Source organism: Salvelinus alpinus, chromosome 9 (assembly GCF_045679555.1).
Source record: "Salvelinus alpinus chromosome 9, SLU_Salpinus.1, whole genome shotgun sequence".
Classification (NCBI taxonomy): domain Eukaryota; kingdom Metazoa; phylum Chordata; class Actinopteri; order Salmoniformes; family Salmonidae; genus Salvelinus; species Salvelinus alpinus.
The window spans coordinates 4,226,988-4,245,045 of NC_092094.1; the positions used below are offsets into that span (position 1 = coordinate 4,226,988).

Consider the following 18,058-nt stretch of genomic DNA (forward strand, 5'->3'; position numbering starts at 1 on the left):
CTGTTGACCAGGGCCCATAGTGCACTACTGTTGACCAGGGCCCATAGTGCCATTTGGGACACAGCCTCAGTCCCACCTCAACCCATTTATCCAGATCAGGAAAGTTCCACTCACGTGTCAATTTGTTTGTTAGTAGATCTCATTTGTCTTGCTTCTATTTGACTAATGTGAGAAACTGGCAGCTCACGTGTCAGTGCCATTTTACATTCCTAATTGGATTTAATACTGAATTGTGGTTTGAGGATATGACATCCTATTTGGTTTAGTAGTTTGGAAATTGGCTGACCCTGTAAAACAACACATTTCACTGCACCTATCATACTACTATGACTGACCCTGTAAAACAACACATTACACTGCACCTATCATACTACTATGACTGACCCTGTAAAACAACACATTTCACTGCACCTATCTGGTGTATGTGACAATAAAAACATGGTTTTTTTTTAAATGTTTTTTTAAACTTTTGACGACATTTCAAACAAACCCCGAGAAACAAACAGGAAACCGGAAACAGGAAACAGGAAACAGGACCAAATGTGCAATAGACTACATAAAGCAAATATGAAATGCGGCATGATAGCTTATTGACATGGCAAGCCTGTGTAGTCTTGTTCAGTGCTATAAACCTGGCCAGGGATGCTATGAGGGGAATAAACTCTATGTGGCCTGTGAGACAGCCTAATTGTTATTCAGTGTCACTCGAGTCAACAACCTGTCATGATGCTAGCCATACTAATAAAACAGAATAGATGGGGAAATAAATTGTCCTAAATTCACTGACATTGTCCTTTACTAGTTAGTTTCACAATGATTTGTATTTCCACTGATTCAGTGTGATGGAATCAGCTACATTTTCATATTCAGTAAAGATGGAATGTAAATATATGAAAACAGCAACATAAATATTGCACAATATATTTAGATTTTAGACCCCCCACCCTCCCCCCGCAAAATGTGACACATGTTTAGTGTTTGTAATTAGATTTCAAAAGGAGTGTGTTAGACAGGATCTCAAGATGCCTAGAAGTTAAGCTATGATATAAAATAAAATGAATGTATTTTCACACATCAGAACATCTAGAAATCAACAAACTCAGGATGATCTAAAAGCCTCATCGTAGCCCTCTTCCTCACCGTAGCCCTCTTCCTCACCGTAGCCCTCTTCCTCATCGTAGCCCTCTTCCTCACCGTAGCCCTCTTCCTCATCGTAGCCCTCTTCCTCACCGTAGCCCCCTTCCTCACCGTAGCCCTCTTCCTCACCGTAGCCCTCTTCCTCATCGTAGCCCTCTTCCTCATCGTAGCCCTCTTCCTCACCGTAGCCCTCTTCCTCATTGTAGCCCTCTTCCTCATCGTAGCCCTCTTCCTCACCGTAGCCCCCTTCCTCATCGTAGCCCTCTTCCTCATCGTAGCCCCCTTCCTCATCGTAGCCCTCTTCCTCATCGTAGCCCTCTTCCTCACCGTAGCCCCTCTTCCTCATCGTAGCCCTCTTCCTCACCGTAGCCCTCTTCCTCACCGTAGCCCCCTTCCTCATCGTAGCCCTCTTCCTCACGTAGCCCTCTTCCTCATCGTAGCCCTCTTCCTCACCGTAGCCCTCTTCCTCACCGTAGCCCTCTTCCTCACCGTAGCCCTCTTCCTCACCCCTCACCGTAGCCCTCTTCCTCACCGTAGCCCTCTTCCTCACCGTAACCCTCTTCCTCACCGTAGCCCTCTTCCTCATCGTAGCCCTCTTCCTCACCGTAGCCCCCTTCCTCATCGTAGCCCTCTTCCTCACCGTAGCCCCCTTCCTCACCGTAGCCCCCTTCCTCATCGTAGCCCCCTTCCTCATCGTAGCCCTCTTCCTCACCGTAGCCCTCTTCCTCACCGTAGCCCTCTTCCTCACCGTAGCCCTCTTCCTCATCGTAGCCCTCTTCCTCATCGTAGCCCTCTTCCTCACCGTAGCCCTCTTCCTCACCGTAGCCCTCTTCCTCACCGTAGCCCTCTTCCTCATCGTAGCCCTCTTCCTCATCGTAGCCCCCTTCCTCACCGTAGCCCTCTTCCTCACCGTAGCCCCCTTCCTCATTGTAGCCCTCTTCCTCACCGTAGCCCTCTTCCTCACCGTAGCCCCCTTCCTCATTGTAGCCCTCTTCCTCACCGTAGCCCTCTTCCTCATCGTAGCCCTCTTCCTCACCGTAGCCCCCTTCCTCATCGTAGCCCTCTTCCTCACCGTAGCCCTCTTCCTCATCGTAGCCCTCTTCCTCATCGTAGCCCCCTTCCTCATTGTAGCCCTCTTCCTCACCGTAGCCCTCTTCCTCATCGTAGCCCTCTTCCTCACCGTAGCCCTCTTCCTCACCGTAGCCCCCTTCCTCATCGTAGCCCTCTTCCTCACCGTAGCCCTCTTCCTCATCGTAGCCCTCTTCCTCACCGTAGCCCTCTTCCTCACCGTAGCCCTCTTCCTCACCGTAGCCCTCTTCCTCACCCCTCACCGTAGCCCTCTTCCTCACCGTAGCCCTCTTCCTCACCGTAGCCCTCTTCCTCATCGTAGCCCTCTTCCTCACCGTAGCCCCCTTCCTCATCGTAGCCCTCTTCCTCACCGTAGCCCCCTTCCTCACCGTAGCCCCCTTCCTCATCGTAGCCCCCTTCCTCATCGTAGCCCTCTTCCTCACCGTAGCCCTCTTCCTCACCGTAGCCCTCTTCCTCACCGTAGCCCTCTTCCTCATCGTAGCCCTCTTCCTCACCGTAGCCCCCTTCCTCACCGTAGCCCTCTTCCTCACCGTAGCCCTCTTCCTCACCGTAGCCCTCTTCCTCACCGTAGCCCTCTTCCTCATCGTAGCCCTCTTCCTCACCGTAGCCCCCTTCCTCATTGTAGCCCTCTTCCTCACCGTAGCCCTCTTCCTCACCGTAGCCCCCTTCCTCATCGTAGCCCCCTTCCTCATCGTAGCCCTCTTCCTCACCGTAGCCCTCTTCCTCACCGTAGCCCTCTTCCTCACCGTAGCCCTCTTCCTCATCGTAGCCCTCTTCCTCACCGTAGCCCTCTTCCTCATCGTAGCCCCCTTCCTCATTGTAGCCCTCTTCCTCACCGTAGCCCTCTTCCTCACCATAGCCCCCTTCCTCATCGTAGCCCCCTTCCTCATCGTAGCCCTCTTCCTCACCGTAGCCCCCTTCCTCATTGTAGCCCTCTTCCTCACCGTAGCCCTCTTCCTCACCGTAGCCCTCTTCCTCACCGTAGCCCCCTTCCTCACCGTAGCCCTCTTCCTCACCGTAGCCCCCTTCCTCATTGTAGCCCCCTTCCTCATTGTAGCCCTCTTCCTCACCGTAGCCCCCTTCCTCACCGTAGCCCTCTTCCTCACCGTAGCCCTCTTCCTCATCGTAGCCCTCTTCCTCATCGTAGCCCTCTTCCTCATCGTAGCCCCTCTTCCTCACCGTAGCCCTCTTCCTCATCGTAGCCCTCTTCCTCACCGTAGCCCTCTTCCTCACCGTAGCCCTGTTCCTCATTGTAACCCTCTTCCTCAGGCTACGAATTTTCCCCCTCCAAACTGATCTGATAGTGAGTGAGATGAAATCTACAATAAGGCACACGAGTCTTTGTGTCTCCCTGGGGACTCATTTGGGAGGCGCACATGACATCCTCTCTTTCATCTTCAGAGTCCAGGAAGTGATTGACTGGGAAAACGTGTGATGCTCCCATCTGTCATTCCTGCTCGTTGAGATTTGTATTTAATTTACCAGCTCATTCTGGTGTGCATTATCCTGGTCTTAGACGTGAACTAACAGATCTGGGACCAGGTTAGGTGTTCAGTATCCTGGTCTTAGATGTGAACTAACAGATCTGGGACCAGGTTAGGTGTTCAGTATCCTGGTCTTAGATGTGAACTAACAGATCTGGGACCAGGTTAGGTGTTCAGTATCCTGGTCTTAGATGTGAACTAACAGATCTGGGACCAGGTTAGGTGTTCAGTAGCCTGGTCTTAGACGTGAACTAACAGATCTGGGACCAGGTTAGGTGTTCAGTAGCCTGGTCTTAGATGTGAAATAACAGATCTGGGACCAGGTTAGGTGTTCAGTAGCCTGGTCTTAGACGTGAACTAACAGATCTGGGACCAGGTTAGGTGTTCAGTAGCCTGGTCTTAGATGTGAACTAACAGATCTGGGACCAGGTTAGGTGTTCAGTAGCCTGGTCTTAGACGTGAACTAACAGATCTGGGACCAGGTTAGGTGTTCAATATCCTGGTCTTAGATGTGAAATAACAGATCTGGGACCAGGTTAGGTGTTCAATATCCTGGTCTTAGATGTGAAATAACAGATCTGGGACCAGGTTAGGTGTTCAATATCCTGGTCTTAGACGTGAACTAACAGATCTGGGACCAGGTTAGGTGTTCAATATCCTGGTCTTAGACGTGAACTAACAGATCTGGGACCAGGTTAGGTGTTCAATATCCTGGTCTTAGATGTGAAATAACAGATCTGGGACCAGGTTAGGTGTTCAATATCCTGGTCTTAGATGTGAACTAACAGATCTGGGACCAGGTTAGGTGTTCAGTAGCCCGGTCTTAGACGTGAACTAACAGATCTGGGACCAGGTTAGGTGTTCAGTAGCCCGGTCTTAGACGTGAACTAACAGATCTGGGACCAGGTTAGGTGTTCAGTATCCTGGTCTTAGATGTGAACTAACAGATCTGGGACCAGGTTAGGTGTTCAGTAGCCTGGTCTTAGACGTGAACTAACAGATCTGGGACCAGGTTAGGTGTTCAGTAGCCTGGTCTTAGACGTGAACTAACAGATCTGGGACCAGGTTAGGTGTTCAGTAGCCTGGTCTTAGACGTGAACTAACAGATCTGGGACCAGGTTAGGTGTTCAGTAGCCTGGTCTTAGACGTGAACTAACAGATCTGGGACCAGGTTAGGTGTTCAGTAGCCTGGTCTTAGACGTGAACTAACAGATCTGGGACCAGGTTAGGTGTTCAATATCCTGGTCTTAGACGTGAACTAACAGATCTGGGACCAGGTTAGGTGTTCAGTGTGTCCAAAAGAAAACATATTGAAGCCTTGAAAAAAAAAAAAAACACAGCAATGAGTGTAAAGAAATGAAGCAAATCTTTACTCTGTTTAAAAATGATATGAATAGACAGAATAAACAACTGTATCCTCCCACAAAAAAAATATTTAATGGTATCTACCATTTTCTTTAAAAGGTCAAAGGTATTTGGAACAACACCGACAACGTGATGCCATTTTGACATGTTACACTTTTGTAAAAAGCGCCACTGAAGCTCAGACAGGAGGTCAGTTCATGCGTTTAACCCTCTAACATCAAAAGTCCCCATCTGCAACCTTTAGTGTTGTCAGCTCTCTCTCAATGTCCTCCTTCAGTGACAGACAAGCCCATGGTAGTGACCTATAACGTCCCCCCCCCCCCTTTGGTGACATACATTTGAACCCAATCTCCTTTATCCACGTCATACTCCAACTGTGACCCCCCCCCCCCCCCACTCCTTCAACATGTCACAGTAGGCCACCCTGAACTTTACAGACTGCAGACTTTACAGACTGCAAACTTTACAGACTGCAGACTTTACAGACTGCACAGACTTTACAGACTGCACAGACTGCAGACTTTACAGACTGCAAACTTTACAGACTGCAGACTTTACAGACTGCTGGGAGAGGTTGATCAACAGGGCACATGGAACACATATGCTGGGGTAAACTGTGGTGTTGTTGCAACCAAACTCCTGAAGCAATTGTTGTTGATGCTGTTTTTCTTTTGTTGTTGTTGTTGTTAAGACATGAGAGCAGCAGCAACAACCTCAGAGAAGTTTTCAAATCCACCCCGAGCTTTGTAAGATGGGAGTCCAAGAACTTCTCTGCTTGGCCCATCTTGGACCCGCCAGTATCTCTAGGGAGAGTAGGATGTCCAATATCTCCATCAAGTGTCATGCCCATCACGTCGGCATAAGGACTAGGAAATGATGTACTCCGTTTCAAATGAACGGCACTCAAGATTTCAATGAGCTCAGTACAATGACTTGTGGCATCTTTCGATTTCGCTCCAACCGTTCTGGAACTAGAAGTGTCGAAAAGCTTGGGACCGAGGCGTTCTTTTGTAATCCCACGAGCAGCAAGAGTTGACACTGCTACCGGTCAGAGAACGTGATATCCGTTTTATTATCCTTGAACAATTGCTCGTAAGCTTTCGTTGGTTGACTGTAGTTGTTTTTCCAATATCTCCACGATGGCTGTGTTTGAGTTGAACCTTGCGTGGAGGTGTTCGTACTGAGTCCATTGGAAGGCTCTGTCCTGGGATTGTTCCACTATTCGGTTTGCGACAAGGCGAGTAGCTTCACGGTCCTCTACAAGTTCTTTAGAACAGCCTCCATGTGGCGCTATCGGCTCTTAGAATATCTGCACGTGAGGTTCCGGTGTCGTATTCACATTTTTTTGTCTTTGGAAATGTTAAAATGTTGTTTAAAATAATTGTAAAGTTTGTTCTGAAAAGTTTTGTGTTTTAACAACTTGTGTGACAATTTGTCTTCGTTCTCTCTTCTTTCCGCCACAAATTGGGTTGTAAACTAGTTAACACAGCCACAAAGTCATAAACCCCGCCTATTTCCACAATTTATCTTCTTAAATGTTGCATTTAAATCTAACCTTAACCCCATTGCTAACCTTATGCATAACAAAAAGCAAATTTTTGTTTTAATGAATTGTTACGATTTAGTGTCAGACTTTGTGGCTGTGGTAATTAGTGGACACCCACAAGGTGGTGTTTTGGAGTGAACTTTCGGTTATGGGGGGAACGCGTCACAGTCACTTCAAAATAAAAGTTATGTAAATCATACAACCTGCCCGATATAATAGAATAAAGCACATGTATTGTCCTTCGAGAATAAAATTATTTTCCCATGTGAGTTTTCACTTTAAAAATTGTTATTACTGAATATGTGTGTAGATTGTAGACGAATAAATCTAGTCCAATCTAAATCTAGTCACTGTATTGTGTAACTTTCAGTGTATTGACTCGAGCAATTGCAATAATTAAAACTACACAATGCCTGGGCCAATTAATAGACTTCCTCTTAAACATCTAATTGCAATCTTGCGCACGAACGAGTTTCTCCAACGTCATATTGGAGTCAGGAGTGCAGGGAGAGAGAGGGAGAGGAAGAACACAGCATAACATTCCCACCCAGTCCAGCATGACTGATCATAAACTTCCCTTCTATCGGCGGTGCAGCAGCGACTTGGGTACAGGTTTTTTGAGAGACAGATATATGCATTGCCTGATCCTACCCACTGTTTTCAGCGACAGACCGTAGGGTAGGCTAGAAAAGCATGAATATAGAACGCACTGAGGAGCAAAGAGACGGAACGAGAGGACGGTAACGGTAACGGATAGAAGAGTTGCTTTGACGAGGGTGAGTGGAAGACGCATAGGACTGTCGATTAATTGCATACCTCTGATTGATGCTCAAGCATACCGTTTTATTTGTGTGTGTTATTTTTATACGTGAATTTACCATTCATCCCCAAATATATTATCGCATTTTGCTGTAAACTTATTAAATATTTAGAATAATAATAGTTAGAATAAACGATAATACACTTACTTTTTTCAACAATACATCTATTGTGATTTCTATTTCTTTATTAAACTTCAGAATTTAGGAAAAAGCTTGATCACTACCCTATTGAGTATAGGCTACTATAACCATGGCTTCACACAGTAAGTAGTCTTATGCCCAATGTTGGTAGGATAAGTATTCTTCTTCAATATAGCTTACAGTGGACAGTGTCAAAATGCATAAACAAATAAACTCAATATGCAAATATTTAGGCAGATTATTCAAAATATCCCTTCAGAGTAGTTGACTAGAATCCTTCTCTTTGTATTTTTTTAAACAAAAGACCCAGTAAACATTTCTCTGCCACCAAGCTGCCTGTGTGCGGAGTCAGTTAGTCAGTCCACTTGTTTTGCAGAAGAACCTATAACTCAGCTGCTGCTGCAACTTTTAATGAACCTCATATGAATAACTTCAAATGCTTTTTATTTTATCACACAGAATAGCTGTTGCTGTTTTCTTATCTAACTGTAAGTTTTCATCAAATGTCAGACATTTCATATTTTCAGTGTGTGTGTGAGCCTGCGTGTGTGAGCGTGTCTGTGTGAGATTGTGTATGTGTGCGTGAGCGGGCCTGTGCGTGTATGTGTGTGAGCAAGCGTGCGTGTGCGTGTGTGTTTGAGCGTGCGTGTGTGTGTGAGCATGCGTGTGAGCGCACGTGCATGCGTGTTAGCACACGTGCGCATGTGTGAGCGTGTGTGTGTGAGCGTGTGTGTGTGAGCGTGTGTGTTTCAATGCCATTTTAAAATGGCTGAACTAGCTGTGTAGTTGTTGTGGTTGGTTCCTTTTATGAGTGGCAGGAATATAAACTGTAAATGAGGAGACAGCTTTGAAAAGTTATTACAGTTGTAAAAATGAAAATGCATAATGACATTAACACATGCACTGACATAAACGTGACAAAAACACTGTTTAAATGCATTTTCAGAAGCACACAAACCCTTTTCAGACGCTCACAAACCATTTTCAGACGCTCACAAACCATTTTCAGACGCTCACAAACCATTTTCAGACGCTCACAAACCATTTTCAGACGCTCACAAACCATTTTCAGACGCTCACAAACCATCTTCAGACGCTCACAAACCATTTTCAGACGCTCACAAACCATTTTCAGACGCTCACAAACCATTTTCAGACCCTCACAAACCATTTTCAGACGCTCACAAACCATTTTCAGAAACTCACAAACCATTTTCAGACGCTCACAAACCATTTTCAGACCCTCACAAACCATTTTCAGAAGCTCACAAACCATTTTCAGAAGCTCACAAACCATTTTCAGATGCTCACAAACCATTTTCAGACGTTCACAAACCATTTTCAGACGCTCACAAACCATTTTCAGACGCTCACAAACCATTTTCAGACGCTCACAAACCATTTTCAGAAGCTCACAAACCATTTTCAGACGCTCACAAACCATTTTCAGAAGCTCACAAACCATTTTCAGACGCTCACAAACCATTTTCAGAAGCTCACAAACCATTTTCAGACGCTCACAAACCATTTACAGAAGCTCACAAACCATTTTCAGACGCTCACAAACCATTTTCAGACGCTCACAAACCATTTTCAGAAGCTCACAAACCATTTTCAGACGCTCACAAACCATTTACAGAAGCTCACAAACCATTTTCAGACCCTCACAAACCATTTTCAGACGCTCACAAACCATTTTCAGACGCTCACAAACCATTTTCAGAAGTTCACAAACCATTTTCAGACGCTCACAAACCATTTACAGAAGCTCACAAACCATTTTCAGAAGCTCACAAACCATTTTCAGAAGCTCACAAACCATTTTCAGACGCTCACAAACCATCTTCAGACGCTCACAAACCATTTTCAGACGCTCACAAACCATTTTCAGACGCTCACAAATCATTTTCAGACGCTCACAAACCATTTTCAGACGCTCACAAATCATTTTCAGACGCTCACAAACCATTTTCAGAAGCTCCTTTTTGCTAGCGTGAACTAAGTGGGCATACTTCAATAATAAAGGCACTGTACATGTTTTAAAGAAGCTAAATCTGCTTGAACTTGTCAGTTATGTATTTTATATATGCCTAAAATTTGTATTCCTTTTATCGATTGAAAACAAAAACAAATGTTTTGTCCTAGTTTATACAATTATAATTTTAAAAGGAATAATATCATGAGTTTATTCAGTCCTTTGGAATGAATATAATGTGTATTATCCATAGACTGAATGAGTATAATGTGTATTATCCATAGACTGAATGAGTATAATGGTATTATCCATAGACTGAATGAGTATAATGGTATTATCCATAGACTGAATGAGTATAATGTGTATTATCCATAGACTGAATGAATATAATGGTATTATCCATAGACTGAATGAATATAATGGTATTATCCATAGACTGAATGAATATAATGTGTATTATCCATAGACTGAATGAGTATAATGTGTATTATCCATAGACTGAATGAGTATAATGTGTATTATCCATAGACTGAATGAATATAATGGTATTATCCATAGACTGAATGAGTATAATGGTATTATCCATAGACTGAATGAATATAATGGTATTATCCATAGACTGAATGAGTATAATGGTATTATCCATAGACTGAATGAGTATAATGTGTATTATCCATAGACTGAATGAATATAATGGTATTATCCATAGACTGAATGAGTATAATGGTATTATCCATAGACTGAATGAGTATAATGTGTATTATCCATAGACTGAATGAATATAATGTGTATTATCCATAGACTGAATGAGTATAATGGTATTATCCATAGACTGAATGAGTATAATGGTATTATCCATAGACTGAATGAGTATAATGGTATTATCCATAGACTGAATGAATATAATGGTATTATCCATAGACTGAATGAGTATAATGTGTATTATCCATAGACTGAATGAATATAATGGTATTATCCATAGACTGAATGAATATAATGGTATTATCCATAGACTGAATGAGTATAATGTGTATTATCCATAGACTGAATGAATATAATGGTATTATCCATAGACTGAATGAGTATAATGGTATTATCCATAGACTGAATGAATATAATGGTATTATCCATAGACTGAATGAGTATAATGTGTATTATCCATAGACTGAATGAGTATAATGTGTATTATCCATAGACTGAATGAATATAATGGTATTATCCATAGACTGAATGAATATAATGTGTATTATCCATAGACTGAATGAGTATAATGGTATTATCCATAGACTGAATGAGTATAATGGTATTATCCATAGACTGAATGAGTATAATGGTATTATCCATAGACTGAATGAATATAATGGTATTATCCATAGACTGAATGAGTTTAATGGTATTATCCATAGACTGAATGAGTATAATTGTATTATCCATAGACTGAATGAGTATAATGGTATTATCCATAGACTGAATGAGTATAATGGTATTATCCATAGACTGAATGAATATAATGGTATTATCCATAGACTGAATGAGTATAATGGTATTATCCATAGACTGAATGAGTATAATGGTATTATCCATAGACTGAATGAATATAATGGTTTTATCCAAGGCCTCAGCCACCTACACTGATACCCTGACGTCCATTAAGATTTGTCTGGGTCCAGCCCAGGACAGGAACACCCAGAATGCTATTTGGTTTCCCAATAATCCTCTATGATCACATTACTGGATCTGTGTTATGAGATGCCTAACTTGTGCCATGATGCAATTTCTATGGCTGATGCTGTATGCAACTTCTTTGCAGAGAACCGTCTACATTTCACTCACACACACACACACACACACACACACACACACACACACTCAATGGTATGCTGTGTTTATAAGGATATCATGAAATGAACAACATTCTTGGAATGTGCAGAAACATATTTCACAGTTTTCATGATTATGAATTTATTATTTTCTATACAGCCAATGTCAGAACACTGTTACAGTACTACATTCAATTATAACATTATGATGACACGCTGGATATTATAATGCGTAATAATAATAATAAAATCCAGTAGGGTTTGAGTCAGTGTTTGTCTAGAGCAGAATACCCAGCCTGGTCTCATAGACTAGACGTAACATAGTAAACGTAAATCTGAGGACAGTCCAATTAGTATGATATGTTACATTTGGTATGGTTACATAAGACAGAAGGTAGAGAGAGAGTTGAGAGATTAGAGACAGCAGTTAGAGAGTGAGGTTAGAGATTGGAGAGAGAGATTAGAGAGATAGCGAGAAAGGGCTGAGAGATTAGAGAGGTTGGAGAGATTGGATAGAGATTGGAGAGAGAGGTTAGAGAGATTGGATAGAGAGATAGAGAGAAAGGGCTGAGAGGTTAGAGAGAGAGAGATTAGAGAGGTTAGAAAGAGAGAGGTTAGAGAGATTGGATAGAGAGGTTAGAGAGAGAAAGGGCTGAGAGGTTAGAGAGAGAGAGATTAGAGAGGTTAGAAAGAGAGAGGTTAGAAAGAGAGAGTTAAGAGAGAGAGAGATTAGAGAGGTTAGAAAGAGAGAGGTTAGAAAGAGAGAGGTTAGAGAGATTGGAGAGAGAAAGGGCTGAGAGGTTAGAGACAGAGGTTAGAGAGACAGAAATTAGAGAGATAGAGAGATAGAGATTAAAGTGAGCTGTTAGAGAGACAGTGAGATTAGAGAGGTTAGAGAGAGAGAGATTAGAGAGACAGTGAGATTAGAGAGGTTAGAGAGAGAGAGATTAGAGAGACAGATAGATTAAATAGAGAGATTTGAGACAGGGAGATTAGAAAGAGAGGTTAGAGAGAGAGAGAGAGAGAGGCTTGTGTTTTCTTTATTTTCGTGTAAATCTTGTATTTGGTGATGCTACTGGCAAACCGGTTATTTGGTGGAACGTGATTGCCAGTGGGCCAGACCAGGGCATGGTTGTGACCCTATCTTACATTACAAGGCTACTTCCGACCGGTCTATGACAGATGCAGGGAGCTGACGCTGTCATAGTCAATGTGGGGTCAAACGACAGCAGGAGGGCTAGTTCGGAACTTCTGAAATTAGATTTGTTTTTAAACTGTTTCTAGCACTGAAAGATTCCAAAAAGCGGCCAATTTTTTTTCAGGTCCGGTACCATCGTTGGGCCGCGGGGTGTGAAAGATTTAGCAGACTGTTGGCATTACACACCTGGCTAAAATATTACTGTAGCTCTGTTGGAATCACTTTTATAGATAACTTTGACACCTTCTGGAAACAGAAGCTACTCTACAGGAATGACGGAGTCCATCCAAATCAGATAAACGGTCCAGTAAAGCAATAAAAACAAATCAAGCATCCCAGAAAAGTAAATGATGACATTCACATTCTGACTATCTCTGAAACTCTACTTAGATAATACCTTTTATGATACAGTGGTAGCAATACATGGTTATAACATCTACAGAAAATACATAAATGCCAATGGAGGCGGTGTTGTGGTCTATATTCAGAGCCACATTTCTGTAAAGCTTAGAGAGAATCTCATGTTAAATACTTATGAAGTAATATGGCTACAGGTTGGTGATCATTGGCTGAGCGAAATGTATGCAAAAAAAACATTGTGGGGGCTGTTTTGTTAGACTTCAGTGCGGCATTTGACATTATCGACCATAGTCTGCTGCTGGAAAAACGTATTGTGTTGTGGCTTTACACCCCCTGCTGTATTGTGGATAAAGAGTTGCCAGTCTAACAGAACACAGAGGGTGTTCTTTAATGGAAGCCTCTCAAACATAATCCAGGTAAAATCAGGAATTCTCCAGGGCAGCTGTTTAGGCCCCTTGCTGTATGGTGGTATTATACATTTTGTTCTGTAGATATGTAGTGGTGTATTAATGTTATATGATGTACTGTTTTATCTTTTGTTTTATATGTAATGTAAATGCCTTAATGTGTCTGGACCCCAGGAAGAGTAGCTGCTGCCTTGGCAGGAACTAATGGGGATCCATAATAAACCCCAGGAAGAGTAGCTGCTGCCTTGGCAGGAACTAATGGGGATCCATAATAAACCCCAGGAAGAGTAGCTGATGCCTTGGCAGGAACTAATGGGGACCCATAATAAACCCCAGGAAGAGTAGCTGCTGCCTTGGCAGGAACTAATGGGGATCCATAATAAACCCCAGGAAGAGTAGCTGCTACCTTGGCAGGAACTAAATGGGGATCCATAATAAACCCCAGGAAGAGTAGCTGCTGCCTTGGCAGGAACTAATGGGGATCCATAATAAACCCCAGGAAGAGTAGCTGCTGCCTTGGCAGGAACTAATGGGGATCCATAATAAACTCCAGGAAGAGTAGCTGCTGCCTTGACAGGAACTAATGGGGATCCATAATAAACCCCAGGAAGAGTAGCTGCTGCCTTGGCATGAACTAATGGGGATCCATAATAAACCCCAGGAAGAGTAGCTGCTGCCTTGGCAGGAACTAATGGGGATCCATAATAAACCCCAGGAAAAGTAGCTGATGCCTTGGCAGGAACTAATGGTGATCCATAATAAACCCCAGGAAGAGTAGCTGCTGCCTTGGCAGGAACTAATGGGGATCCATAATAAACCCCAGGAAGAGTAGCTGCTGCCTTGGCAGGAACTAATGGGGATCCATAATAAACCCCAGGAAGAGTAGCTGCTGCCTTGGCATGAACTAATGGGGATCCATAATAAACCCCAGGAAGAGTAGCTGCTGCTTTGGCAGGAACTAATGGGGATCCATAATAAACCCCAGGAAGAGTAGCTGCTGCCTTGACAGGAACTAATGGGGATCCATAATAAACCCCAGGAAGAGTAGCTGCTGCCTTGACAGGAACTAATGGGGATCCATAATAAACCCCAGGAAGAGTAGCTGCTGCCTTGACAGGAACTAATGGGGATCCATAATAAACCCCTGGAAGAGTAGCTGATGCCTTGACAGGAACTAATGGGGACCCATAATAAACCCCAGGAAGAGTAGCTGTTGCCTTGGCAGGAACTAATGGGGATCCATAATAAACCCCAGGAAGAGTAGCTGCTGCCTTGGCAGGAACTAATAGGAATCCATAATAAACCCCTGGAAGAGTAGCTGATGCCTTGACAGGAACTAATGGGGACCCATAATAAACCCCAGGAAGAGTAGCTGTTGCCTTGGCAGGAACTAATGGGGATCCACAATAAACCCCAGGAAGAGTAGATGCTGTCTTGGCAGGAACTAATGGGGATCCATAATAAACCCCAGGAAGAGTAGATGCTGTCTTGGCAGGAACTAATGGGGATCCATAATAAACCCCAGGAAGAGTAGCTGTTGCCTTGGCAGGAACTAATGGGGATCCACAATAAACCCCAGGAAGAGTAGATGCTGTCTTGGCAGGAACTAAATGGGGATCCATAATAAATACAAATACAAATCTCTGGTTGAGAGAGAGGTCAGGCCGCAGCACAGTGAAGGGCAGTGAGGGAGAGAAATAATTGCTAGTGTTTTCATTGAGTGACTCAGCAGCATTCCATGATTCCTTATGAGACCCTGTCTGTCCTGGTCCAGTCTGGAGCCAACTGGGTTTTGCTATGTTGTTATGTCTACGCTATCCAGGGTCACCTAAAAGGTCTCTGTGGGAACTACTGGGAGCACATTCTTTACTTTGAATAATTTAACTATATTTTCACACATACCATATGTTTACATTGAATAACTTCACTACATTTTCACACATACCATATATTTACTTTGTATAACTTTAAATACATTTTCATACGTTAACTTTGAAAAACAGTAACAATTTTCACACATATGTTTACTTTGAATAAAATACAATTTTCACACATTCAGGTAACTGACAAAATACAGGAAATATCAACATAAAGTGTGTTACTAGGGCATTGGACCACCACGAGCCAGAAACCACGAGCCAGAACAGCTGCAATGTACCATCAGATCCGGTGACTGAAACGGCCAATGACATATGGTTAACATCGTTTTTACATGCTCATTAAACCCTTCATCGACCTCTCGTGCCCTGTGGATGGGGCATTGTCATCCTATAGGGACATAGCCATGGTAACCAAAATAATGGACTGCCCATTTTTTATTATTATATATATTTTTTTATACATGACCCATAGAGACAGATAGAGGACTCATCTTTGTATATGTGCCATTATAGTGTATGTGACAGTATGGGCAACGCCATTGGGACCATCTCCATTCTAAAGTAATATTTGTTCTTCTTCTTCTTCATTGGCTGATTTTCTCCAAGCTCATAGGAATCCCCACCCAGTTGACTACTCAATGGCAATGTCCATGCTAAAAAAAAAAGGATTAAATCCATGATGAGTCCTCTATCTCTATGATGACCCTGAGCACGATGTGATGTTAATTGCTTAATTAATTCAGGAACCACACCTTTCAATATACTTTGTATCCCTCATTTACTCGCGTTTCCATTATTTTAGCAGTTTACTCTGTATGTTTACTTTGAAGATTTTAGCTCAATTTGTGGTTCGTCACAACAAGCATGTGAAGATGTGCCCTTCGTTGGATGGTGCAGGAGGCCCTATTCTTCAGTGGAATGTATTATTTTGAGCCATGACCAACTCTTGAGCTAAAATATGCATAGTTGTCATGTGAGACTAGAGCCTTGTTCTCGCTGCCGGCAGGTAGCCTAGTGGTTAGAGCGTTGGCCCCCAAGGTTGCAAGATCAAATCCCTGAGCTGACGAGGTAAAAACATCTGTCGTTCTGCCCCCTGAACAAGGCAGTTAACCCACTGTTCCTAGGCCGTCTTTGAAAATAAGAATTTGTTCTTAATTGACTTGCCTGGTTGAATAAAGGTAAAATTTAGAAAATGCTCAGTTTAGTTTTTCAAATCCGTTTTGGAATATTGACTGTTCAAACAGCAAGTTACAAGTGAGCAGATCAGATGTGTGTTCAAACAGCAGTCATTTGCTGACATGGCTACACTAGTTGTCATAGTAACGACCGGTGTGTGCCCAGTGGTGAAGGCTGATTGGTGGTGGTCACTCAGAAGTTATGTAGCAAGCTAAGGTGACAACCATAGAGCCCCCACAGTGGTGGTGTCATAATACCCATAAAACCTAGCCGTCAAACAGGGAAATGGTTTTATTTATTTTTCCCATAATAGATTTTTAGAAAGAATTCAAAAAAGGGCTGTGTTTCCTGTAGGCTTACCGTGGCGTGACGTTTTGATAACCGTGTAAATCTCTCTAGGACAAGGTGACTTTTATCAATATATTCAACTCTATTTACTCTCAGATTAGAAAATGCTAATTAGCATCAAAGTAGACATCATGCAAAACTACAAATCCCTGCAAGCTCCTGCACATCATCGCTACCCGACACCTTTGCTAACAGGTATTGTGCCAATTTAAAACTTTCACAGAATTGTCAATTTTAAAGAAATGTAGCCAATTTATTCATTACTACATTTAGCTAACATTAGATAGATAATCCAGAGATTCTTACCTTTGCCTCGATTTGGCAGTCTCGTCCAGATCATCATGGCATTTGTAGTTCTTTATGATAGCCACATTAGCAACTAATTAGCACTTCATTTTGGGGGGTAAATACAGTTGCATATATTGATAAAAGACCCCTTGTCAGTTGATAATTGATTGATAAAAGACCCCACAGCAGTCAACTAGCTAGGTAGCCACAGCAGTCAACTAGCTAGGTAGCCACAGCAGTCAGCTAGCTAGGTAGCCACAGCAGTCAGCTAGCTAGGTAGCCACAGCAGTCAGCTAGCTAGGTAGCCACAGCAGTCAGCTAGCTAGGTAGCCACAGCAGACAGCTAGCTAGGTAGCCACAGCAGTCAGCTAGCTAGGTAGCCACAGCAGTCACCTAGCTAGGTAGCCACAGCAGTCAACTAGCTAGGTAGCCACAGCAGTCAGCTAGCTAGGTAGCCACAGCAGTCAGCTAGCTAGGTAGCCACAGCAGTCAGCTAGCTAGGTAGCCACAGCAGTCACCTAGCTAGGTAGCCACAGCAGTCAACTAGCTAGGTAGCAGTGTAGCTTTCTAGCACATTCACTCATTTGTTTGTAAACTATGAACAAGCTAGTTAGCTACCACATGTTCTTGTCAGACTGTCAACAGTGTAGCTAGCGAGCAACAATATATGCCAAATAACAGTCTAGAAACCCCTTGAGGGCAAATACATCCTAATTTGGACAGTTCAGACACAAGTCGCATGGCCAGGAATTAGATTTGAGTCACTTCAAACTGCCAATGTGAACAAGGCTTAGGCGGGTTGTGTTTGGCCGGTGGGCCAGGGCCAGGACATGGTTGTAGCCAGAGCAAGGGGCATGGTTGTGTAACTTTCTCCTCCAGCAGACAGAGATCAAGGCCACAGTACATTGAGAGGCCTGGGAAAGGGCAGCCGGGAGAGAGGACAGAGCTCTATGGGAGGACAGTAACAAGGACCATGACCTGGGAAAGGAAAGAGCAACAGGACAGAGCTCTATGGGAGGACAG

At 43.3% G+C, this 18,058-nt stretch overlaps 2 protein-coding genes across 2 annotated transcripts in view; one reads left to right on the plus strand and one right to left on the minus strand.

Moving 5' to 3' along the window:
- Positions 1-1,640: 1,640 nt before the first annotated feature.
- LOC139584107 (uncharacterized) lies at positions 1,641-3,477 on the minus strand. The gene is made up of 2 exons (XM_071415614.1): positions 2,487-3,477; positions 1,641-2,434 (listed from the first exon to the last, which is right to left on the minus strand). Exons 1-2 carry the CDS (start codon positions 3,475-3,477, stop codon positions 1,641-1,643), a joined length of 1,785 nt encoding a protein of 594 aa, XP_071271715.1.
- A 3,643-nt stretch (positions 3,478-7,120) lies between these two features.
- LOC139584173 (growth arrest-specific protein 2) overlaps positions 7,121-18,058 on the plus strand; it is a 97,395-nt gene continuing 86,457 nt past the window's right edge. Inside the window, exon 1 of the mRNA XM_071415719.1 lies at positions 7,121-7,397. The gene's annotated coding sequence lies outside the window, so the exon portion shown is untranslated. The remainder of the gene's footprint in view (positions 7,398-18,058) is intronic.

Bases quoted from the DNA above. Each gene is read 5' to 3' on its own strand.
- LOC139584107 (XM_071415614.1), bottom strand. From the start codon at position 3,477: ATGAGGAACAGGGCTACGGTGAGGAAGAGGGCTACGGTGAGGAAGAGG. The intron at 2,435-2,486 runs GTGAGGAAGAGG...ACGGTGAGGAAG, and splicing joins CGGTGAGGAAGAGGGCTACG to AGGGCTACGGTGAGGAAGAG.